At 38.3% G+C, this 25,021-nt stretch overlaps 3 protein-coding genes across 4 annotated transcripts; all 3 read right to left on the reverse strand.

Annotated features, from left to right (window-relative positions):
- Window positions 1-1,425: 1,425 nt before the first annotated feature.
- Window positions 1,426-10,817, reverse strand: gnmt (glycine N-methyltransferase). Its single transcript, XM_056393655.1, has 6 exons — window positions 10,437-10,817; window positions 7,714-7,841; window positions 7,352-7,465; window positions 6,756-6,898; window positions 4,963-5,084; window positions 1,426-3,775 (listed from the first exon to the last, which is right to left on the reverse strand). The coding sequence occupies exons 1-6, from the start codon at window positions 10,643-10,645 to the stop codon at window positions 3,604-3,606; spliced, it is 888 nt and encodes a 295-aa protein (XP_056249630.1). The 5' UTR covers window positions 10,646-10,817; the 3' UTR covers window positions 1,426-3,603.
- A 3,472-nt stretch (window positions 10,818-14,289) lies between these two features.
- On the reverse strand, window positions 14,290-18,379 carry LOC130180501 (thrombomodulin-like). 2 transcript variants are annotated; one of them, XM_056394057.1, is made up of 2 exons: window positions 18,252-18,379; window positions 14,290-15,561 (listed from the first exon to the last, which is right to left on the reverse strand). In XM_056394057.1, exon 2 carries the CDS (start codon window positions 15,431-15,433, stop codon window positions 14,489-14,491), a length of 945 nt encoding a protein of 314 aa, XP_056250032.1. In that variant the 5' UTR covers window positions 15,434-15,561; window positions 18,252-18,379; the 3' UTR covers window positions 14,290-14,488. The 2 variants fall into 2 exon arrangements, with proteins under 2 accessions (XP_056250032.1, XP_056250031.1); XM_056394056.1 differs by lacking the exon at window positions 18,252-18,379 and adding an exon at window positions 16,644-16,704.
- LOC130180500 (complement component C1q receptor) lies at window positions 15,826-18,902 on the reverse strand. Its single transcript, XM_056394055.1, has one exon. It carries the CDS (start codon window positions 18,724-18,726, stop codon window positions 17,023-17,025), a length of 1,704 nt encoding a protein of 567 aa, XP_056250030.1. The 5' UTR covers window positions 18,727-18,902; the 3' UTR covers window positions 15,826-17,022.
- Window positions 18,903-25,021: the final 6,119 nt, after the last annotated feature.

Consider the following 25,021-nt stretch of genomic DNA (forward strand, 5'->3'; position numbering starts at 1 on the left):
ATCAGCTCCTTTGCACGGCCGTCTACCACAGTCTGATAGTATACCTCGGAGACACGAGATGAGATGAGCTACAGACACTCCACTCCAGGGGAGACATGGTGGATAATGGTGAGCGAGTTCATGTTCAGAGGTCAGATCGACGAAGCAGGAAATGTCACTCACTGACAAAATGTCTCACAGTAACACACCTGTGTGTTTCATTGGATCTAAGAACTTTCTAGTGCTCCTTGCTTTTTCATGTATTGTTGCAGAGACCACAAAGACAGCTAGAAGTTTTTGTTCTTATAGGTCGTAAACTTCCACAAAGAAGTAAAGAAACACAAAACAAACTAAAGGCCTTGAATCTTTAAAGCAAGACATTTAACAGTTTAGCAATCACAATAAACTTAATTGAGACCAGACCAGTGTCATTAAAATCAAATGAGACATTTGCTTAAATTTCAATGTTTTTTTTAAGTTAAAGAATTTCACTGGTATAGTGATTAAATTCATCATGCAGAAAGAAAGAAAGCAGCATTTTACTAATGGACTTTGTCACCACTTCATCTGTGGAATATGAATAGTTACATGTAATGTAATGTCGCCCTCTTGTGCCAGACCTGTATTAGGCACTCAAAGGGACTGGTGCTTTGCGTGAGGGTAGTAGTATCTAAATTGGATGGAATTATACTATAATTTATATTAATTAATTATATATCATAATTCAGAGGACATCTCTACATTTAATCCTTTCATGATGCCTTTTGTTTGTCCACTTGTCCAGTCTGTTTGACTGAATACAGGAGTGATATAACATGCTTAACTGTTTTATCAGTGTGTAATCTGAAAAAGTTGTGTGTTAATGTCATTAATCAAACATATTATATACTATATACTATACTACTACTAAGTAGCCCTATAGTTGTATAATACTTTACTTTAACACTTTAGAGAAAGGGGATAAAAGCAAAAGCACAAAGTTTCTTTGTCTTTCTTGGCCTCTAACAGTAGAGGTGTCCATACACAGTGAAAGTGCACTTTCATAAATTTCTCGCCATTATAGTGTAATAAAAAACATTTCTAATTACACATGCCTTTTAAGAACAGCAGCAAGTAAAACTACAAGTTTTCTACAAACCAATGCAGACTTAACTTTCAGCACAAGAAATTTTCTACATTTGAATTTGATCATCCCCCTAAGTGTAGGTAAAAATACTGAACAACTTATTCAAACAACATTCAGATTCATTTTTACAGTTTTCAAAATGTCTAATTTTCTCTTTCTAAGTACTGGTCTTATTCTTTGCTTATTTTACTATGTGAAAAACAGATTTTACTGTAGGAAACTGTTTGTCGGAAGTATTTACCAATCAATTAATCAATCAATCAATCAATCAATACATCTACATGTACACCACACACTAAATGACAACATGACATCGTGGCTGCTTATTTCAATTTTTTAATATCATGCAAAAGAATTCCAATAATCACATAAGCAGTAAACTTTATAAAATTTTTACACTTATTAAGAGAATTGTCAACATAAGACTGTTCTGAGATAGTTTCATCTCTACATAAACATCCAAACCCACACAAACATTCAGCCATTCTCACCCTCACCATATTCTGAACCTACTGTTCATGTCAGCTGAATCACAAACGAGCGCGTACCGTACACTTTGTTTTACAAGAGGCACTGGCACAGCATCTGAATGCACCAAGTGGCCTTGTTTAGGCAAACAGCAGGGGCAGTGATAATATTTGATTTCTCTGTGGTGGAACTCTGTATTCATTCCAATAATAAAAAAAAAACAAAAAAAAAACACATTTTTAATTTGGTATCAAAGCAAAATGTATTTGGACCTGGAAAATACAGCAAAATAAATTATTCTTCCATCATCTTCCCCCCTCATTTTGGTAAATTCAATTATTTGAGACACTGCACAATACATCTGTGAAGCACAACTGAATTACACTTAATTTTTTCTTTCTTTTGAAACAAAACAATTGCAAGTTTGTGCCAAAAAAACAATTCTTAAACATCTTTGGTTGATAACACATTTTCAAGGGTTCTGAGTATTCCATGTTACTACTGTAATGCAGCTGTTTGCATTTCTGATCAGTTTGCTAAACCCCATTTTTGGAGAAACAGGGCTTTAGTTTTTCTTGTCACTTAAAATAGAAACTCACTGCCTGTTGCAGGTTAATTGGAGGACATTACCAGAACATGTAAGGGCTGTTTTTGCTCAAAGTACACTTAATATTACCACAAAATAAGAGAAAGTAGAGATCAAAATGAATGCAATTTCTATTCAGTTTCGAAAAGCCACAACCAGACTCTTTCAAGAGCAGGTTTTAGTGGAAAATCTCTCTGTTTTGTTCCCCAGCTTCAGAGAGGTCAGAGGTCAATTAGATCTGGTGCTGGTAGTGATTTAGTGAGGAGCTCAAGGACACTTCAGGGTTGAAGTTTCTTTATCTGACTGACTGACAGGTAAGTACTTCCCATTCTGCCCAATCAGGTTAAAATAACACTAATGTGATTCACAGGCCTCAATAGCTGTACCCTGGTCTTATTCAACTGACGTCAGTGATTATGCATTGTGCAAATGAACTGAATAATGTGGGGACTCTTATAAAAATAAGGCCATTCACTTAAACTATTCAAATTGCTGTCACACTGTGCCTGTCAAAGATTTGCCTGAACTTCCATGACGGCAGTAGGACAGAATGAAATCAGCTTTTTTTCTTCCTTTCCAGTTTGAAAATACATGAAAAATAACGACTACCTCATTCACAAAACACAAATACTTCATCTGTGTTTTTAAGACCCTTGTGGTAAACTTAGAAAATACAGCTGTCTAAGAATATATCTTAGTACATTACTGGCGACTTAACAGCAAGTATTCCAGCATGAGGAATATCACTAATGTACAGCACCATGTTGATATCAAAGTTCTGAAAGGCGGGAAACAGAAAACGAGGAAACACAAAAGAAGCACACAGCATGTAGGGAAAATACCAGATGTGGACAAAACAGTGGTCCGATAAACTTTGAATATATTCTTTAAAACTAGTTGACCTATTTTAGACTGATACTAGTCACGTCAGTTTATGCTATGAGAACATATAGAGATCAAAATCAACCAGTTGTTCCAGGTGAAGTGAAGAGGCTCTGTTGCTTTGACATTTTAGCCACTTGATTTTAAAATTACTAGAGAAAATTTAAACTTGTAGCAGCTCTAAAGCCAAATTGTATGATATACAACTTTCCAGGCCATAAAAAGCACTGTCAATACACTCTCCTAAAAAGTCTTTCTTATTGTTTATACAGTAATGATGCAGTCACAGTCTGTTAGGGACACATGGATGACATTAATCTCTATGTTCTCATGACTTAAGAGGTAAAGTCTCCAAAGACTAAAAAACTGTTGCTTCATTTTTTTTTTCTAAAAACTCTAAGATGAAATCTTCAAATATGATTTTGCCTAAATCTGAAGGACTGTAAGTGCATGTTGGGACTTAAAGAAAACCTTCATTATTTTCCTAGCTGTGTGTGTGTGTGTGTGTGTGTGTGTGTGTGTGTGTGTGTGTGTGTGTGTAGTGAGTTGGTTGCTAGGGCTGTTAGGCTTTCTTCTTACAGACATGGATGAAGTAGCAGGGAGCCTGGCTCTGGCCAGGGATGTACGTCTGGAAATCTCCGTAGACGCTGTGCTCCATTTTGCCGTTGAAGGCCTCATTCAGCAAACCTTTGAAGCTCTCCAGACAGTGAGGGTAGTAGGACAAACGGAATTTACTAGGAAGGACAAATAGAGCACACACACACACACACACACACACACACGTTATCATTCCTGCAGACAGTCAATACATGTACTTCTTACTGTGTCTAATATGCCTGGGAGTGGAGTCCATCGACCTTGACTGTATGGGAGTTCAGATAACGACATTACAGAGTCTTTGCGGTGAAACAACAACAAAACACACTGTGAGACAAATATTATGAAAAGTGTCACTTTATGCAAACAGTCACACAGAGGCTGCCACAACACTGTCATTATTATATCCTTTTATATCTGCCTATAACATATGCGTGTTTATGATGGGATGAAGAGGCTGTCATTTCTTTGACAAGGAAAACATGACATTAACTGAAAAACATTGTCACAAATACTATATGTTTCATTATCAAACGCAATGTGACCCGTAAGATAACAAGAAATGTGGCAGTAACAAGATAGGTGCTATGGTGTCATGAATCTTTCCCTTGATCGTAGCTAGAGATATCACAAAGTGTTATTACTCCGTAACTAGTTTGTCTTACAGTTTTAAAATAAAGTAGTTGTAGGTCAGAGTTCATCTTCTGTTAAACATGGTATTCTCAAAGTGCTTGTCAAGTCATCTCAAGTGTGTTTGTAAAGCCCAGGGTCACATACAAAGTCCTGTTGACCTCATGCGTTTCAGCAGTGAGGACTCTAATTTTGTCTGTTAACTTGACCTTCTCTAAAATGTGTTGCCAAAATAACAGACTGTGTCAACAGCGTGCTCTTACTATCCTTCAGATTTTACTTGTATCCACTGCAGCAATAGCAACTGGGAGTCAACGAGACAAAACTGGAAACAGAAAAATATTTAATTCTCAATATGAATTCACCTCTCTGCACTGGGTAAAGTGGTGTTCATTTGTCAAGACTATCTTGCTGAACAAAACATGTAAGTATCATGAACTTTTGTTTATCACAGATCTTATTTTCTGCAGTAATCCAAAAGCCAATGTAAAAATCCCATTGGCTTTTCGACGAGGGAATGGCTAACTCCCAGGTTAGTCAACAACAATACGTCATCCCAGCAGCACTTCATTTATCTGTTAACTGACAGAAGAAGAAAATAACTGGCAGATTAATGGATAGTGAAAATAATCATTAGTTGCCACCCTGGACATTTAAAAAGTCAGTGTTCAACCATCTGAGTAGCCTGACCTACCTGACTTCAGGAAGATTCTGCAGGGCGGCCTGGGGCACATGGATAGTGTAGTCCAGAGTGATCATATGAGGCTTACTGTTGACCCACAGCACCGAGGTGGAGATGTCCTGAGTTAGATCACTCTGCAACACACACACACACACACACACACACACACACACACACACACACACACACACACACACACACACACACACACACACACACACACACACACACACACACACACACATTATACAGCACACTGGCAAATACAAGTCGACACAGAATACTTCAAACAACTTTTCACCTTCTCGTCAGTATTGTCCTAATGTGAGGACAACTGAGGCCTGATTAGAAGTGACTCAACAACACCATGAAGTTGCTCTTATTGTTATTGAGTAGAGAGTTGGACCATGAGAGCAGACTCTGGGATTATGGGGGTATCAGAAGTGGATTTTGCTCTAGCACGCAACTGTTGACTTAGTATTTATATCTAGGCCTTCCAGCTGGATAGTTCCTTCTTTGGCTGGATTAAAGAATATGGTACTTGTTATGAGGAAAATAACGTAAGTCAAATATGGCTCATTGCTGTTGGCACCTGCTGTGATGTCTTTGTCTATTTCATATATATGAGCTGTTGCCAAAAAGGCTGGGTAGCAAACTGCAGGGCTGGTTGGTTATGGTGCGATGTTCCATACAGATACATTTCACCAGCAAAGCAGATGATACACATGATTTTTGGCAGCATATGTCACTCATCTTTCCATCTTCCCCAACGGTCTTTCTTCCTTAGTACTCCTAACATGATCTCGTTTTCTCCCTATTTGCAAAAATAGTTTTAAAACTCGACAATTTCATGCACATTTCCTTATGTTTCACCAGCGCCAGTTTCACCGAAAATCTCACAATATCCGGCAGGCTCTGACTAGAGATTTAGGTCTTAAACTCAGCTGCTGCTAGGGATGGTGTAAGTAAACCATTCATAAACAATACTGTCTGTCCAACTCCTCTTCACGAAGAAATAAAGAGTGTAGTGTGCAGAAAGTTTAGATTAAAAAGAGGCTTTTTATGTGCCCTTCAGCATCTTTGATGCCTTTGAATAGTTTTCTCGCAAGCTCACAAGTGTTTTCACTTTTCTTCAGGAATCATTCCAAAACTGATCCATGTCATTCTATCGTCTGTTTAAAATCTAAGTAAATAAATAATAAAGGAGGAAAATGACAGAAAATAAGGAAAACTAAATAATCAAATTAAAAAATTTTTTTTAGATTCTTATTCAACCATTCAATAAAATCACCATATGGCCAAGAAGTTTTTGGAACTATTTGAACTTTAAAAAAAAAAAGAAAAAAGAAAAAAAAAAAGCTACACAGAATATTTCAATTGTGTACAGAAATAGGGAAATCACAAGCAGGTTTGTGGATGGCCTGGGGCATCGTTACCAGGGACTGAACCCCTCGCACTTTAATGCAGGACTGGAATCAGTGATTGGAACCATGTTGATGATAAAGAGGCTTCATGCTAAGTGGGCAGCTGACAGGTCCTGTCAACATCCAGAGAGCAAAGTATACAAAGCACTGACAGAAGCCATTACTCTGATCATGAACAGTCAGCTCACATTATACTGATTATGATCTTAATTGTTACACACTGCACATGATAAATCAGATACCGGGATACAGGGAATGAGACCTTATGGGAAATAAAATGATACATTAGTTATCATTTAAGTCCAGATCTTAGCTTATTGGAGATATATCATTATCAGTGGATATGTTAACCAATAACTAATAACAGTCAGGCTATAGTACCTTGTAGTAGATGTTTTTGCCTTGTGGCGCCTTCCCAGTCTCCAGGATATAGTCATAGTTACGGTGGTCAATGATGAGGATCCCACCGGGTCTGACCATACTGGCAATGTTCTGAAGGGCCAACTTCTGGTCACTCTGGTCCCCTGAGATCAATACAACATGATCAATGATCAATTACAAATATGGAGAATGGTCTTCAAATTACATCTTTGAAATAAGAGATTACATATTGATGTGAAGTGAGGAGAACATGAAGGAGAAACTTAAAACCAGGCGAGGACCTTGTTTTTCCACACCTCCTGTAGTTTAACATTTCACCCTGCTGCAGTGACGTACAGTAGAAGTGTACTCCAGGGTGTATCAGTTCACTTGAGGTGTGATCGAAGGTGCAACAGACTTAAAACTTTAAAATTTTGCTCATTTGTGTCAGCAAAATTTTAACCACAAACCAATAAATCAATAATCCAGAGAATAGATCTGTATCATATCAATCATATTTAAAAACAAGATAACAGAGGGTCACTTGAAAAAAAATGCTCATTCAAAAAAATAAAATAAATAGAAGGTTACATCCCTTCATCCATTACAGTGTGTACCTTTAAAGTCTGGTAAATGGGCGAATGAGTTGCCAAGGCAGATAACAGCATCAAAGCCATCCCCTGGTTTCTGAATGTCTTCTGATAAAGACAGCCAGTTGGCCTCTTCAATAACTGCAGATAAGAAAGAAACAAGACGCCGAAGAGACAAGGAAAAAACATAAAGATGTCACCTGAGGAACGGTGCAGGAATCTGATCCGATATTCCATCTGGGAATACACCAGATGTACAATATCATGCTGAGTTTATCCAATTAAAGACAACAGAGTATGTAACTGGTAACATTAGATAATATGTAACATACTATGTAACATTTTTCAAACATCACAATTCAATCTTGACAGAATGAAAAATTTCATACCCCACTGATCAAAAGCTGTTTCTTTTCTACGCTCCCATCTCGCCTTCAGCGCGTACTTGAGCATTTTGTCGCTGGCATCCACACTCACCATATTAAAGCCCTCCTCCACCAACATAATGGAGTCAACTCTACAAAATAAAAAAATAAATGCTCTGTGAACTTACACACAAAAAAAGTCAAACATCACAATCTTAGCTAATAGCACAGACACTATTTTGCACTACAGCAAAGTGAGATAAGCATTTGTGACATGTTGGATATATGACTGGATGGATTGGTTGGATTTAATCTTGCATCAAGAGTAGGAGCGATATCTGCATTAAGATGAAAAAATGTATTATGTTTCCTGCCCTAAAACTATAGTTGAACTATAAGTGGGCTTCTTTTTGCGTCCCAACCCTGCGTCTGTGTCCGAGCCCCGTCAAACCGGTTTGAACAAGTCTGAATAAGAATATGTTCACGTTGAACCTACTTCAGGTGGTTTATTCTAGCAAACACTGTTTGCTCATTGGCTGTCTACCAAAAAAAAATTTAAAAAGAAAAAAAGGTGAGAGCAAGAATATCATACTACAGACATGGAAAGCCTTTAATGTTTTACAGGTATTAGTTGCGATAGTTCATATTTGATAGCCAGTAGCTCCTTGTGTTTATAAAGCGTGGCAGAATAACATGGATCCAGTCCAAAACACAGTCTGAACTGAAGCTGGTGGGTTTTGCCTGGAGTCCTCTCAAAGTGGTTAAATGACAGATTGCAAAAACACTCTCCAAACAGTAACTAGTTCTATGTTAATGTTAAACAATATTCAAGAATTACAGACAATTTCAAACAATAGAATCAAATTGAGGCAGAGTCCAAGTTAGAAAATAAGCAAGAGCAACACAGGAGCGAGATTCAATGGACAGTGACCTAAAAAAAAAAGAGAAAAAAGTAGTACACTACAATCGATAACAACAAGTGGGTAACTGCAAGGTAATATACAAGTGCAAATTGCAAATAAACAGTGTGTATGCAGTAAGACGAACACTGGGTGCAATTTTAGCTCAAGTTAAACTTGAAGCTAAGTCATGCTTGAAGTTAAGTTAGCTGTTTCTACAAGCTCTGATTCACTTGCAATTGTGCAACATAAATCTCAAGGCAAAACAAAAGCAGATTAAAAAAAAAAAAAAATCCTCTATGATTCAGACTAATGTTATGAGTCTGCAAGTCATGGTGATTATACACAGCTTCAACCGCAAACCAGAATCTGCAGGTTCTTCTTCTCTTGCACAAGTTGCCACTGACTCTGATGACAGAACAACTGGAGAGCGCCCATACGCACACTTTGACAGCCATAAATAGCAGGGCCATTTGTAACCTCATTCCAATATGATCGTGTTTACATCGCCCCAGATGGTCATTCAGCTCAGACACACGACTACTACGGAACGGGGTCAAAGTCAGTGTACTAGTTTTCTCCATACTGGTTGAACACATCCACACCACCTCTGCTCTGTGAGATAAAAAGCTTTACAATGTTTGTATATGATTATGTTGTTGGGCAAGACCCTTATAACCCTATTTATCAGCCAAAAGGTCAAGACTTTTTTGGTGTAAAGTCCTGTAGAAAATGATAATGTTACAATTCCTGCACAATTTCTCCCAGATAAAAAGTCTGAGCTAAGTCAATGGCCTTGTTGCTGTCCCAGATCCCAGATACACTATCAGTGGAAGTAAACAGACTGCAGGGAACCAGTCAAAACTCACTGCAGCAACCCAGCACCGGCTCATCAACCACTGAACCCTACATCTGGTATTCTGCACAAGCTGGCCTCCAGCTTTACAAACAATACAGGACATGCTTCAAAAGCTGCATAACAACACTGGCACCTTGAAGCTTTTGTTTCAGCCACATGAGCCTTCTTAGTTATAACACGAGATCCCAGGCCCAGACTGCTGCTGGAGGCAGGAACTGGTACAGTGGTTTATGCAACTCTGCACTTTCTTTCATTATTCTCTGGCTTTAATCCGGATTTTGTTCAGAGGTTAACAAGGTCAAAGGGTTGGAATTCCAGTCGAACTGCAAAGTCAAAACTAACCTATTTATCTCTTTATATAACTTACAAAACTTGGATTTTTTCATACTTTAAAACATTGAATTATCACAACTATTTCCAAACGAAATGAGTAATGCAGGTCTCAAATCTACTCCCAGCTTCTTATATTCTCCTATTTAAAACATGGCAACATTCACATTTTACAAAATGAGCTCCATAATGATCTTGGTAACACCCTTTCACAAACCTTCAAGGTAAATATAGTAACAACATTTTAAACAGCTACTCCCTAAATGAAAATGCAAGCCTTTAAGAATGACTGGGTATCAGTCTTCATATTGGTAGACTCAGTGGACAACACTGTACATGTTAGCCTGTGTATATAATGCAACTTTTAAAAAGGCATCATCTGTTATACCACATTCAGAATAGATAAACCAAATATGCAGAACAGAGGTGGCATTTAATTTAAGCAGTGTATACCTGAAAGTAAGGGCCAATACCGAATTAAAGATTTGATTCTACAAATTTAGAAAAGGAAGTAAAGCTTCATCTGGGTGTGTTCTGTTTACTGATGTACAAGGATATTTATTAAATTGAGGTAACTCTAAATGGAGTTTGGTGAGGGGGGTTCACCAAACCCCTTGAAAATGTGGCTGTATCAAACTGCTGAGTCGGCCTGACATTACCCTGTTCCGCAGGCTACATCCAGCACTCTCCGAACCCCATGCTCTTTCAGCAAAGACACCACCCAGCTTTTGTACTCCTGCGTCCTACTCTGCGTGTCTCCGATGTACAGCTGCCAGACTTTCGCTGCTTTGCCGTCGGCATACTGATCAGGAAGACCCTCGGCGGCCACACCAAGAGAGCGGGTCCTAAACACGCTGTCGACCGACATACTTCTGCTTCTGCTTCTGCTGCTGCTGCTGCTGCTGCTGCTGCTTGTACCTGCTGCAGTGTTTTCTCTTAGCTTTCACAGCAAACCAATAATGTGTTCGGCTACGTGCTGCTTCACTTGTCTGACAGGTACTGACTACACATGCTAATCCAAATTTCGGTTGTTATCATTCATATGAGCAAGGTAGGGGTAGAAACTTTAACCCAATGACACCGTGCTGTGGACTGACGCCTACTTTCTGATTGGATGAAGCGACGGGGGCGGAACCCAAATCGTCTTTACGTTAGCAAACGTCCCGGACGTTGAAATTGTATGAATTTTACCCTAACTTTAGACTTTAAGGCAAATTTTTCCAGTTTTGCTGCGTTATACCTTATAGTATTAAATAAAGTATGTCATTCAGATACTTTATGTAGACAGTTGATAGGTCATGGTTTGGGTTAAGTTTAGTGACATGTTTGAGGTTAGAGGTAAAACTGCTCCACAAGGAAGAACTGGTACACAGCCTGAGATTAAGGCGTTGCCTGTGAGGCTTCACTCAGGGAATAAAGCTACAAATCTGACGTGATGCAGGTCAAACATTTCATCATTTATCATTTCATCTTGCAGCTGGCTGATGAAATATAGCCTACTATTTCTGGAATAGTTTTGTAAAATAGTAATAATGATGTATTTGCAATTTTATGCAACAACAATAGTTGATTGCACAGCACGTACCTAAATGCATAATGAACATATGATTAATCAAGAAATCGTGAAAAACATTCTAGATATATAAACAATATAGATTTGGTGGCAAAAAAAGAATATCTAAAATATGAGCAACATAGAATAACATTTTCGGAAATCTGACTACCGCACCTATATGGCAAACAAACACTGGTCTATTTTATTTATTTTTTTCCTCCCTTTCTGTTCTTTTTTTTCTTGTCACTGTTCCAACCCAAAAAGTGAACTCCTCCTGTTGTGATTGGCTGAAGTTCATATTTTTACTGGCACAGGTAAGGTTGTGCCAGCCACAGCCGGTGCCAGCCAGGTTAGGTTTGTACCACCTAGTCTTATATTTGTCTTAGCTATACACAGACACACACACACACACACACACACACACACACGTCACATATAGGCTCTCAATAAGGTCCACTTATTTAAGTAATTGTGTGCAAAAGTGTGTAAGGAGAAGTGAAATGAAGAAAATACAATTCCTTCAGCAAACAGAGATTACAAATGAGCCTTATACTTTGGTACTAAAAAGGCCTTTGTATGCCTAGCTAAATTGTCATTTTATTCTTTTTTTTAAGTTGCACTCAAACAAAATGTTATAGCAGACTTACAAGGTCCCAAATAAATAATGAATATGAAAGACGAATATGACTTATTTTGGCATGAAATTTTCCAACATAACAGCATGCATTTTATTTGCAGACTGAATCACACTGAAGTTTAATGAGTTGCAAGAGTTCTGAGAGTGTCACTGTTGTTATTGATATGTTTATCATTGTGTTTTATTATTATTATTATTATTATTATTATTATTATGACTCAGATACCCTATGAAATGTGCCTAATATGAATGATTGTTAAATGTTTTTGATGTTTTTAGGTCACTGACCTCAGTGTCATACCGACCCACTGTTGACCTTCTGAGCCACTGTCCATCTGTCCCTAACCCTGACCCTAACCAAGTCCTTATATTAAATTTGAGTCAGTACATTAACCTCACAGTCACTGTGCTGGAGCCCAGACCCAACAATGTGTCACTGTTCTAATACTTCCTGCCTGCAACAGGACTTTATTTAGGATGATGTGTTCCATGCCTTTTTATGACTGTAGTCATTGGTTTCATTAGTTAGAGCATCACATAGTTCATGGAAGATCATTAACTGGTCTGTTTTGTTCCAATTTCTCAGGAACATTATGAGATTTCTGTCACCACTGATGTTCACCAGCAGGTTTTCTCTGGTGTTTGTTCATTAACAGCCTCAGTGTTTTTTCATTGACTACAGGCTGGAATTTCTCTTCAACGACACTCTTATCCGGTGTGTACCTTCTTTGTGAGAGAAGAGGAAACACACTTACTGTATATAGGCCCAGGCACTGACAGAGATAAGGGCAGCACTCAGTGATGTTCAAAGTTTCCCCTCCTGCTTGTATAGATTACTTGGAGTTTACAAATGGGATTTTATGGGTCATCTATCAATCAAGTTAACCCCTGTCAGTGCAGTTGCCATTTTAATAGACAGAATATCAATAATGAACTCTTTGTTTCTTGCACAGTGGGGGCTGTCTGCTCTGCTGTAGCTCACAGGGAGTAATTGGTCCATGGATGGTTGGTTGGTTAGGCACTATCAGCAAAATATACTGTATCTCTATAGTAAAATAGTGGTTGCAGTATAAAAAGATATACACTGAGACACTGTGATAGTAAACCTAATGATTTTGTGTTTGTGAATTGCTTGATAAGTACAGATTTGAATCTCTGAGAACAGTGTGTTGAATCTGCAAAACAAAGAGGTCATATTCTCCCTGGCCATATGAATCAGTTTTGGTATGATCCACTTATCCTTTCAAAGAGAGCTTGGCTTTTTGCGTCTAAACTGTTTGTGTCATACTGGAGCATGTACAATCGTATTTCAAGGATTTTCCTGCCCAGCGAAAGTAGCATAAGTATCGACATAATGGACAGAATTTGGACTGATTTCACTTTTTTTGAGAGTCCAACAGTGGACAAGACAGAATCACATTTTCATTTTTTTTTTTTTAGAATCTCACTGTGCAGTTTCAATAGTCAGTAGATGAGTAATTACAATGAAGAAATAGAATAAAAATCTGTCTTCTTGGTACTTTCATGATCTTTGTACAGAAATCCACGGACTTAAAAACCACTTTGAAACCAAATAATAACATTTAACTTCATTGTTAACTAAACATGCCATGACAGTCTGACCATGAACAGATGTAGTCTGAAACCAATTTTCTGAATATATTAGAAATGAAATAACACAAGTCTAAATAATTGTACTATTAATTTCCTTATTAATTTTCCTTTTGTGACTTCTAAGTAGCACCCACTTAAGACTCTCCACAGGTGCAGTGAAAGTAACAAATACATAAATAAACACTTATATATGCTTTCAACTACATTATGGGGTGTTATAACCCATATTTTACATGGTTATATACTGCTTCTGAATGATGAATAGGGGAACTTTACTTGTTACTGCAGTTTGTTCAGTAGAACAGCAGATGGCGCACTAAGAGCAAAAATAACGACAAGACTGGAGCATTGATGTGAATGACCTCTGCTTTTAGCATCACATAAATGACCACAAATGACACGTGAAATCCCTCTCTGGTGTTCCATATTAAAGACCATTTACACTCATGTACTTCAAAACTCAATGCATATGCGCACATACAAATGGTTCCTCTATTTATAAAAAAGTTTGTGTTGAAAAGAACACAGTACATTTACTCAGGTATTGTATACAAAATTTGAAGGAACTGGCACTTTACTATGGGATTTAGGTTTTAATACTCTCTTTTTACTCATCTGGTGTACATTACTTCAGAGTTGCCTTGCAGATGAACATTTCACTTCGGAAACACATGCTAAGGTCATAAAATTAGAACAGACTTTTGAATTGTGTTTTTCCCTGTATCACTGCTTTTAATGATTCATAATAGCCAACAATCGAATATATTGATAATAACATATTTCCTTCAGCATGCATTATCTACATTCACAATACTTCAAACACGACACAACACAGAGACTTAAAACAGTACAGAATATGCAAGTCTCCTCAAACTATAAATGTTAAAGGGCCAGTTGGAGTAATGTTAACACTCAATATTGTCCACAGCAGCAGTAGCAGTGGACTGTTGACTGGAGTTTTGTTCTCTGCGCTTCTGACGCTTGACAACATAAAGCTTCACAACAATTATTAACACTACCACAGCCACAGCAACAAAGATCCATACCCGTACAAAACCCCCAGTAGTTGGAGACAAAGCCTTCAGAGTATTATTATTGGTAACAGGTTTGACAGAACCGTCAGTGACAGGCGTTGTGATGTCAAAGCTCTCACTGACATCTGCTTTGATGCATTTCACTTCATCTTTAAGGACAAATCCTTCTTTACAGGAGCACACAAAACTTCCAAAAGTGTTTTTACAGTGCTCCTGACATTGTTCCATTTTACATTCATCAATGTCTTCACAGAGATGATTTTCATTAATTATATAGCCATCAGGACAATAGCATGAATCAGGGTTTAAGTCACATGTCTTGGGGCAAGTCTGTGTATCACAGTGGATTTTGCACCGGTTAGGGTCTTTGCTGTCTGGGATATATCCACTGAAACAAGAGCATTTATAACTTCCTTCTACAGGCGTGCATTGATGCTCACAAGGGGCTGTCTTACAGCCTTGAGAGTTGATCAAGACTTTGGAATCTGATAATTCTTGTGCCTGGCATGCATCTTTGTGCTTTGTTCTGCAGAGATATCCATCAGTTTTGTCCGTGCACAGTCTCTCTGTCCAACTTTGGTCGTTCGAAAGTGACACACAGTGTGGAGAGCAGACTTTAACGCTGTCTTTCCAGGTGCTGAAGGATGGAATGAAGCTCCCGCGTGTGCCACCAGAGGTCCACTCGTAGCCTCTGAGTGGAGCTGAAAGGTTGCTACAGGCACCGACTGGCAAACGCAGTCCGATCCAGAAGTTTCCAAACAATTCTGCACTCAAATTGTCAAGGATCCTTTCATCTGTCTGAGGCTGAAGTGTCATTAGTTCTCCATTCCTGACACGGCACGCTTCCTCGGCTGTTTCAAAATCCACTCTGTCTTGGTTAACAGTTAAGCAGTCACTCCCCGTACAAATGGGCCTGCAGATGCCAGTCTGCTTCACGCCAAATCCTGTATTCACGGACAATAAAAAAATAACTGACATTAAAATAACCATCTTCATTGTCAGTTTCAAACAGGCCATGATGTCATGCGGTAGATCATCGTACAATGTTGGTTGGTGCAGTTATGGACAATCTACAATCTGTTACTCCGGAAGCAACTCCCCTCAGGATAAGGCCAGGAAGTTAGAACAGGAAGGAAATGGGTTTGAGTTAGGCTCCTGTTTTTTTTCAAGGTTAGTGAAGGCAACAGAAATACCTGAACAAGAACATATTCATGTTTCAGAACAAACTATTTATTTTGTTTTCACATGTAACATAAAGCATGGCTTTATCTTGATTCTCTGGTGTACATGTATTCATCATTACATCATATTTACAACAGCATAATCAGATGTGCAAACTCCTTCCAGGAAGTAAAATGTGGTTTTGTGTACAAATACATTCCTGTATCAGTGGTGGAAACATTTACATAAGTGCTGTTTTTAAGTCTGAGATACTTTACTTGAATATTTCCATTTTATACTACTTTGCTCTTTCCTACATTTAAGATTCAAATATTGTACTTTTTACTTATTTTTATTTATTTATTAAACAGCTATTGTTACCAATTCATTTTTATGTCAAGATTTTCCAAACACATTTGATAAAATGTGATGCATTGTTATAGATGAACCTACTCAGCAGTATATGAAGCAGTTCAAATTAGCTTCATTAGCTCAACCAGCTACAGCATTAAAGTACCAGCATGTTAATGCATCAATGATAATGGTCCAATCATATAACAATATAACAACGAGAGGGGAATAACTGCTAACCAGCTTTTTTGTTAATACTTGTATTTTTACAGTTGCTACTTTTAGAAAAAGTTCAGAATAATGCTTCCACCACTGCTTTACGATATTAAATGTTGGAATAATGCAGTAAAGACAACATGTTCCTGGGACAGGAGGTGATCACTGGGTTAGCGAACAGGACAGTACATACATTACTCAGTTGGTAATTTGGCTATTGGTAAAATAACAGAAAATGTGGCCAGTTATGACAAGACAAATTACAAACGAAGGTTGATCTTAACATTGATATGCTCACTTTTAAACAGCACATCCTGGTCCAACTTCCTCTCAGCTTTAACCATGCCACGAAAATAACATGCACCACCGAAACCAAACAATCAGCTCTCTACACACAGTCACCCTCGTCATACAGAGGGCCCCACCCCCTTTCATAACAAGACTTAACAATACCTTTCTTTTCTTTATGTTTCTGCTCTATACAGGTACTACGTCTTTTTTTTTATATGTGAGCCACATCAAACACAAATCGTCTGATCAACAACAAAGTCTTTTTCGGATTTTTGATTTGATATGTATTAATTTGATAACAGCACATAGCCTAACCTACAGAGGTTGAAAAAACATAAATTAGATAAATAAACATAATCCATGTTGTCTTCTCCTTAACCATCAGGTCATAGATCATCAGTCAAAATGGACTCGTATAGTTTTTCTAAACGTGGATCCAGACCAGAGGACACCCAACAGTAGCCGTCAGTAGTGGTGTTTTTCTTGGCTTCTTTTTTGGAGCGACTGCATCGAAACACTGCAATAGCCAAAGTCACTGCAGCCAACACGAGCAGAGGAATGACTGAACCGAGGACGCAGATCATTAACCTGGAAGCCTTGACAAAACTTGTTGCGGAGGATGTGTTGCTCCCCTGAACCCTGTGCGTGACATTCCCCAGGTCTGGAAGCGGTGGGTCGGTGTGAGGGGACTGGTGCTGGAGCTCAACTGTGGTTCTGGTTAAGGACTCAGTCAAGTTCTCCTGCGTTTCGTTCTCAGCTGGGTCATTTGGTGAAGTAGCTGCTGTTTCTGTCACATCTGGAGCACAAGTTGTTCCATCAGTCTCCAGATGGAAGCCCTGCGGGCACAAGCACGCGAAGCTGCCTACAGTATTGTTGCATGTGAACTGACAGTGATTATTGATGCATTCATTTATGTCCACACATGAGTGGCCATCCTGGGATAAAGTGAAACCTTTGTTGCAGGAACAGAAGAAGGATCCAATAGTGTTGGAGCAGTTGTGCTCACATCTTGATTGTGCACACTCATCCACATCACTGCATTTACCATGGATCAGTTTGTAGCCATCTTTACATGTGCACATGTAACTGCCGTGCGTATTTACACACAAATGATCCTCACAGGCTTGTGACTGGCACTCATCAATGTCCGAGCAGTTGTGCTGGTTTTCTTCCAGTTTGAACCCATGTGGACATTTGCATGAATAACCTGACTCCCCCATTACGCACTGATGCTCACAGGTGTCAACGTTGCACAAGTCTTTTATCCTGCAAGAGACTCCATCCTCATCCAGGTCATAACCTTCTCTGCAAAAGCATTGGACGTCATCTCCGTGCTGTTGGCAGAAATGTTTGCATCCGCCTTTGTTGACAGTGCAATTTTGCTTTCCTGTTTTGCAAAATGGACCAGGGTCTGTCCACCTATAGGTACCGTCCACCTCTTTGCACATAGAGAACTTAAACTGTTCGTTACTACATACAATATTGACATATGTTCCCAGTGGACATGATTTCATTTCACTACGTTCTGGCTTTTCTGAGAAGGGTGCTGTGTAGGTTATTTGTCCAGGCCCCAGGAGGGCCAGAGGTTTGCACATTCCCTTAAAATAAAACTTACATGCATAAAAAGCAGGGCCTTTGCATCCTCCAGCAGCCCATTTGAGTTGATTCTGACCCAATGTGTAATGAACCCTTACGCATCTGTCCTCTGTGCAGGTGGAGTCAGGTTCTTTTCCCCAATTGGAGTAGTGGGAATCTCTCTCCCCAGATATCCACTCAAACCCCTGGAGAGTCTTGTCAGCCAACACGCAGGTTCCTTTGTTCAGTTTTAACCCAATCCAAAATTGTAGTGCCCTGTCCTGATGTCGTCCTTGAGTCTGTGAGAGAAGTGAGCGCAGGACATCCTCTTCTCCTCTGTCTCTGATTGTCATCAGATTACCTCCATTGCGGACACAGTCGTGGCTGGCATTTGCAAAGCTCACGCTGTCCAAATGCAGGGTGAAGCAGGCGTTAGAAGTGCACAGAGTCTCATGTTCAGCTCCAGACAAACCCTTAATACTGTTGACGAGCTGCAGTAGAAAAATCCACAACATAATTGCTCTAGAGATCAACAAATTAACTGGTATCCAGAGGGTCCCTGGGAGTTTTTGGGTAAAATGGGACCAACATGTGGTTGTCCATTCGTAGCCGAAAAACAAGTGCTGTGGGTCTGAAACTAGCAGTCATGCTCCTATATCCTGTTTGGGTCACAAACTAAAGACGGAAATCATGTTTAGCAGAAGCTAAAGGCTATTTCTTTCTCCCCCTGCAGACCAGTTCCGTTTTAGAAAACTTAACAATAGCAGGCTCCGCCATGTTTTGACTGGTTCTCCAGATGTCTCCGGTCCCAGTAGGCTTTAGGCATTTAAGCTGACTCCCTTAATTGTCGTGCGTTACAATACATGAACTTGTGGGGGTCAGATCCCTGGGGACACTTTGACATTTACAAATAGACAGTGTGGATAGAGGCGTGACGACTGCTGCAGGGAATGACCCTATGACCTTTGCCAGAAGTCAGCCTGGACTTTTTCTTCTACAGCTCAATCAGGACAAAACTCAGATCATGGTCATTGGTTCTGAAGCTCAGACAGAGAAATGTGAAGTTGCAAATCCTGGCACTACACTCAAGTGTACAACAAATGAAAAGCAAATAGGAGTCAGATCTTTGTTTTGAGCCTAGCATTAGAATACCAATATACCAGTTTTAAAGTGTCTGCTCTGGCTACCTGTCTGCTTCAGAATTTATTTTTTTAGATCATTTTATTGGTTTATAAAGCTCTTAATGGTCTTGGTCCTACCTATTTATCTGATTTGCTTTTATACGATAAACCTTCTAGGACCCTCAGGTCTTCAGGTAGTGGTCTATTACTTTCAACCCAAAGTCTCAAAGAGAGGCAGCCTTTTATTACTATGGTCCACGTCTCTGGAACAGTCTCCCTGAAGACCTGAGGGCAGCTGAGATTTTAAAATATAAAGTCAAGACCTATCTTTTTAGAATGGCACTTAATTGAATTTGAATTATTTGTCTATTTATTTGTACATTCTAGGCTGTTTTACTGGTATGTCCAGTAATTCTATTTTTGTTTTCCAGATTGTTTTCTTTTTAATATCTGGCTTTCTATTTCTGGTCTTACTTACTTCAATACATCTCCCTCTCTTTTAGTATTTAATTATTTTATCTTTGTTATTTGAGCTTTATCTTTGTTTTCCTGTCTTTGACGTTTTCTCTTTACAAATTTATGAGATTCACGATAGTGCTACCTCAGTTCCTGTTATTATGGTTTTATTTTTTTTTCATAGTTTTTTTATTTATAACATAGTCATATATTGGTCTTTGCTTGGATGGGGGTGGAGGTAAAGTTTTTATTGCTTTTATTCTGTAAAGCTCTTTAAATCTCGTTACATTGTTTGTATGAAAAGTGCTATACATTTCTGATTGATTGATGTATTGATTGATTTACAGTAGTAGTAGTCATCATCATCCAGTAATCATCAAGTGTCATAAATCACTGATTACCTCATTTGCACATACAGGTACATATTGTGCTGTTAACTGTTAACTTTTTGAAAGCATAAATCATAACTGAATAAATAAATACAGTACATTAGTTAATCCATTGCTTTGTACTTTTGTTCCCATATCCAGTGTGAGGTTTGCCATTCAGGTTGATTGCTTACATCCTCTCTCAACCTAAGTAGCCCTCTCTTCATGAGGACCGACAGCCAGGCAAACCCAACTGAAACAGTGATTATGAGCAGGAGATAAACTGATTAACCTCTATAGTTCGGATTACAAAGTGGATTTGGACCCACTTGTGTTTACTGAATGTACTGTTTAGGATGGCAATAAGTGACAAGTACATTCATGCAAATCTAAACATTTCCTGCATTTGTTTAATCAGGAAGTGCCCCAGTAACAATAACAGGAAGGAGAGTAAGACACTGCTCCACCCACTGAGGCCCACACAGGCAGTAAAATCTCTGCAGAAAGATATCTATCTAATATGAGATTGGTCATATCACACTAAATATTAGGTTAAATGTTCCATGTCCTCATTGTCTGTTTTTTATGAATTCCCAGTCACATCATTACAGTCTAACTGGGGCCATAACATACAGCAGCAATGAACAAGATGGACATCAGCTCTATTTATGAAGAAATACTAGTCAAGACAAACACTATGGCACAATGGCTTACCTGTGTGCACAACTAAATATATGTGGTCATAAAAGAGAAGAAAGCCAAATGACTTTTCTCTAAACCCCTCCCCCAAACAGTGACTGTCAAATCATAGGATATATATACACCCACCCACCCCTCTTCACTTCACGTGCAATTACATCTCTCCTCAGACCTGTGTCAGCTTGTTCATGCTGGTGTTCTCTCCACGTACAAATGAAATTATAGAAGTACAAAGTACAGTTGTGACAAACAAAACAACATGAGCAAAACAGATCAGTATTTATGATATGATCTTAATTTCTAACAAGAAACAATCAAAAAAAGTAGATTTTTGTTAAAGAAGGCGGTTGTAATTTTATAGTTACAAAATGCGAATTATAGGATTATTCCCATTACTTTGAAAGGGTCATTTTATTGGTCCCTTCCCTCTAGTCTTTCCTTGGCATGAACGGATGTCCAGGTGTACCATTAAGATAAAACAACCGTGACACTTAGTGTTGATGTGAAGTACATTATGTAGACAAGATTTCCTGTGTTTGTTTAAAGGCAGGATATACTGTGACTTCAATCACAGGAAAAAGAAGTAGTCTCTCTCTCTCTCTCTCTCTCACACACACACACACACACACATACACACACACACACACACACACACACACACACACACACACACACACACACACACACACACACACCTTGGTTACAGCCCAACTCTCTATAAACACATAAGACGTATCCCTGCACAACATAATTAAGTAGATACCAGTCCTTCATTGTCATATTTCGTAGTTTTTCTTTAATCATTTAAAAAGTTTTACTTTAATAAAGACCACTGAAATATATTCTCTTTTTATATAATTTTTTCCAGCCAGCAACAGAGCCTCTACTGCTAATTATATCACTTAAAATAAATCACAAATTGTTTTCTGTATGATTTATGTCCATGTTAATTATAGAGGCTCAAGTCATGTGTAAGTCACTAATTTCATTGTAATTAGATATTGATATGTGAATTTATAATTTCTGGGATGTAATATCTATTTGTGAAAATGTGTTTTTGGTAAAGTAAATGTGATAATTGTGCAGAGGGTGGTGTCGGAGTAAAATTCTTTGGTAAGATAAATCCTAGGGTTTTATTATGCTCATTAAACATTAAACTGTTAAGAGATGGTAGTATTACAGAGTATATTTGCATTGGAAGAACATTTTTTTTTGTGAAAAATGATCTTAAGAGATGTTGGAAATACAGTCTAAAATCAAAAAGGTGTAAGTAAAGATTATGGTGCTGAACAAAACATAAAAATATCATAAACCTTTCTTTGTCACAGAATTTATTTACTGCAATGATAAAGAAAAAAGCTTTTAACACTGGCTTTTTGTAAAGGGAACCAGGATGGTACTAATTTCTGGGTTGGCCTGTACAGAAACACGTCATCTCTGCAGAACTCACATAATATGATCTAATATAATTAGATTATTGTGACTCATTCATTATTGTGTTAATAATATTTTACTGTTGCAGCTGGTTGAGGTGGCTGTGACTATTTTTATTATGGGTTAATCTCTTTATTTTTTACTTGATTAATCGATTGATTGTTGGCTTTGTAAAACTGAAAATAGAAAAACATATCCATCACAATTACACAGAGCCCAAAACTACATTTTCAAAGATTACATACATTTTAAAATCATTTAATTGTAATTATTATAATTATTGTAAATTTCGCCCTGATGGCAGTGCTAGATAAAAAAGTCTGGGGGTTTCTCAATGTTAACAAAGACCATGAATCTACAATCATGACAATCAGGCTTGATCCTCTGGAGACCATGAATGTTGGGATATTACATTGCATATGTGGAAATACTGACCTGTTGGTGACGCTAGATGAAAGGTCAAGAGATTACCAAAGTCATTATGAGTGGCTTACAAGCCAAGATATAAACCATTGCTGATAAAGCTAATAAGCCAATGATGACCCAGATACAGGCACAACTGAAAATTCCAAAATAGAGGAAACATGGTTTCAGAGGACTTTGCTGGTGCAGTTTGTACAAGCAGAACAGGTCAGGTATTTCTCCCCATCACCACGTGTCATGTAATATTGCCAAAAGTTGTTGAAGTCAACCGAACAGCTTTGCCTCTGTCATCAAAACATCCAAACCTACTCAAAAACCGGTTGCTTCTGCCAATGCTTGAGGCATTTTGTTGCACATAGTTTTGTGTAATTGCTGTCTTCATGATGTAAAACAGCGAAACGTGAAAAATTTAAGATGTTATCTCAGAATAGACTGTCATTGTACAGTGTACTGTCAAGTTAAGGGGGGATGACAGGCATGTAAAACATGTCTTTTGATAACATATCTGTGCTAACATCCCCATAGCAACTGTTTCAGTCATAGTCTTGGAAGTTTATGTTAAGTTTTCAATCATGCTAGCAGCGTGGGATGGGGCAGGAATGGCACTGCCAGTCTGTTGTTGGGTCAGTCCAACGCATTAGTCAGGACCGAAATATCTCAACCATTGGATGGATTGCCTTGACATTTGGTACAGACATTCATGATGCACCTAGAAGATTCATCCTTGTAACTTTGGTGATCCATTTGACTTTTCATGTATCGTCACCCACATGTCTCAACAATTATTGGATTTATTACTGTGCAATTTTGTGTAGACATTTGTGGTTCCCAGATAATGAATCTCCACAGGTTACAGAGTCTAATCCGGTGAAATGTCTCAACATCTACTCAGACATTCATGGCTCCCAGAAAATGTACCCTAATGATACATTACATTACCCACATATAGCACTATCATGAAGATCCCATTCTTGGTTTTGAGTAAACTGTTTCGACATGGACTGATTGCCCTGAAATTTGGTACAGACATTCATGTCCTCCCTGAACTGTAGTAACTTTGGTGATATCCTGACTTTTCATCTGGCACCATCATCCAGTCAAAATTTCCATTTGTTCAGTACTTTGGTTTATAGCCTGCAAAACAAATGATATTCCCATCGGTATATTATTGTCATTGTGAGAATATTAGCATGCTCAGCATTTAGATCAAAGCTATACTGTGCCTAAGTGCAGCCTCGCAAAGTTCCTTGCATAGCAATAGAGTTTTGTCTTCTTGTCTTCTTAGAGCACTAAATACCATAGAGGCTGTAAAGGCTATGCAAATAATCATGACTTCACTAGAAAAACATGAGTATCACTTGGAGCAACTGTCTACTATGTAAGGAAAGACGTACAAACCATATAAAGTAATTTTTTGTACTTTGTTCTTTCTGTGGAATAACCCTGTCTTTATAGGACAGGAGATACAAATATGTAAGATTCTGATACTTTAATCATTTATTTTAAGCAGGTTTATGGAAATATTTCAATATCATTGAGATTGTATGCCCATATATGGGGCCTGATATAATGTAATGTAATGATGTATGTATGTGGTTGTCAACGGTTAGTTTATAACATAGTGACCTTTGACCAAGCTCTATCTTTGGCAGACATTGCCTCATGTCTGCTTGTTACAGCTGATTAACAAGAAAAACGAGAAAAAAACTGCTGGAGTTACATATTTTATGGTTGATGTGCAGATCAGAAAAAAGATTTTGTGGCCAAGAGAAGTAGATTTGTTTTGTTGAAATTATAAAAAAAATGGTCATAATGCAATAGTTCTTTTCAACCATCATTGACCATCATGTTGGCATGCATGGTACAGTCATTGTACAAGCCATTTGTTGTGTTTGTGGTGATAAGAAGTGTTTAGGTACTTCCTTCACAATGTTTTTCATCTAAGAAAAGCACATAGACAGCCCTCCATGATTTGCATAAAGCTGTGTCTCACGCTGAGCATGTGTGTACTCAGTTCTCTCAGCGGCAAGTTCACTCAGGATTTTTCATAAACCTGTACATGAACCAGCAGGTTAAACCTTTAAATGTCAACCCTACAGCTTGTTTAACACCCTTTCACTTATCAATCACCAGTGACTGCAGAGAATATTTCAGGGGTAAAACAGGATGAAACTTAAACTGGGGGTAAGATCATTTCAGTTATATAAGGGATTAAAGCCGCAAAAAAGAAAGAGTCTCCTGTCATCACTTCATCACTGTGTTCAGCATTTGAAAAAAGAGTATTAACTCATATTACCACAGTTGTCTGT

Source organism: Seriola aureovittata, chromosome 13, assembly GCF_021018895.1.
Source record: "Seriola aureovittata isolate HTS-2021-v1 ecotype China chromosome 13, ASM2101889v1, whole genome shotgun sequence".
Taxonomy (NCBI): domain Eukaryota; kingdom Metazoa; phylum Chordata; class Actinopteri; order Carangiformes; family Carangidae; genus Seriola; species Seriola aureovittata.

What these genes read in the sequence shown, in the direction of transcription:
- gnmt (XM_056393655.1), bottom strand. Translation starts at nt 10,645, where the DNA reads ATGTCGGTCGACAGCGTGTTTAGGACCCGCTCTCTTGGTGTGGCCGCC. An exon ending in GATGTAGCCTGCGGAACAGG is followed by an intron (nt 7,842 to 10,436) that starts GTAATGTCAGGC and finishes TTTATTTTGTAG; the next exon opens with AGTTGACTCCATTATGTTGG. An exon ending in CAGAATCTTCCTGAAGTCAG is followed by an intron (nt 3,776 to 4,962) that starts GTAGGTCAGGCT and finishes TGTCCTTCCTAG; the next exon opens with TAAATTCCGTTTGTCCTACT.
- LOC130180501 (XM_056394056.1), bottom strand. Translation starts at nt 16,689, where the DNA reads ATGGTTAAAGCTGAGAGGAAGTTGGACCAGGATGTGCTGTTTAAAA. An exon ending in CCAGGATGTGCTGTTTAAAA is followed by an intron (nt 15,562 to 16,643) that starts GTGAGCATATCA and finishes CCGTGAATACAG; the next exon opens with GATTTGGCGTGAAGCAGACT.
- LOC130180500 (XM_056394055.1), bottom strand. Translation starts at nt 18,726, where the DNA reads ATGTTGTGGATTTTTCTACTGCAGCTCGTCAACAGTATTAAGGGTTTG.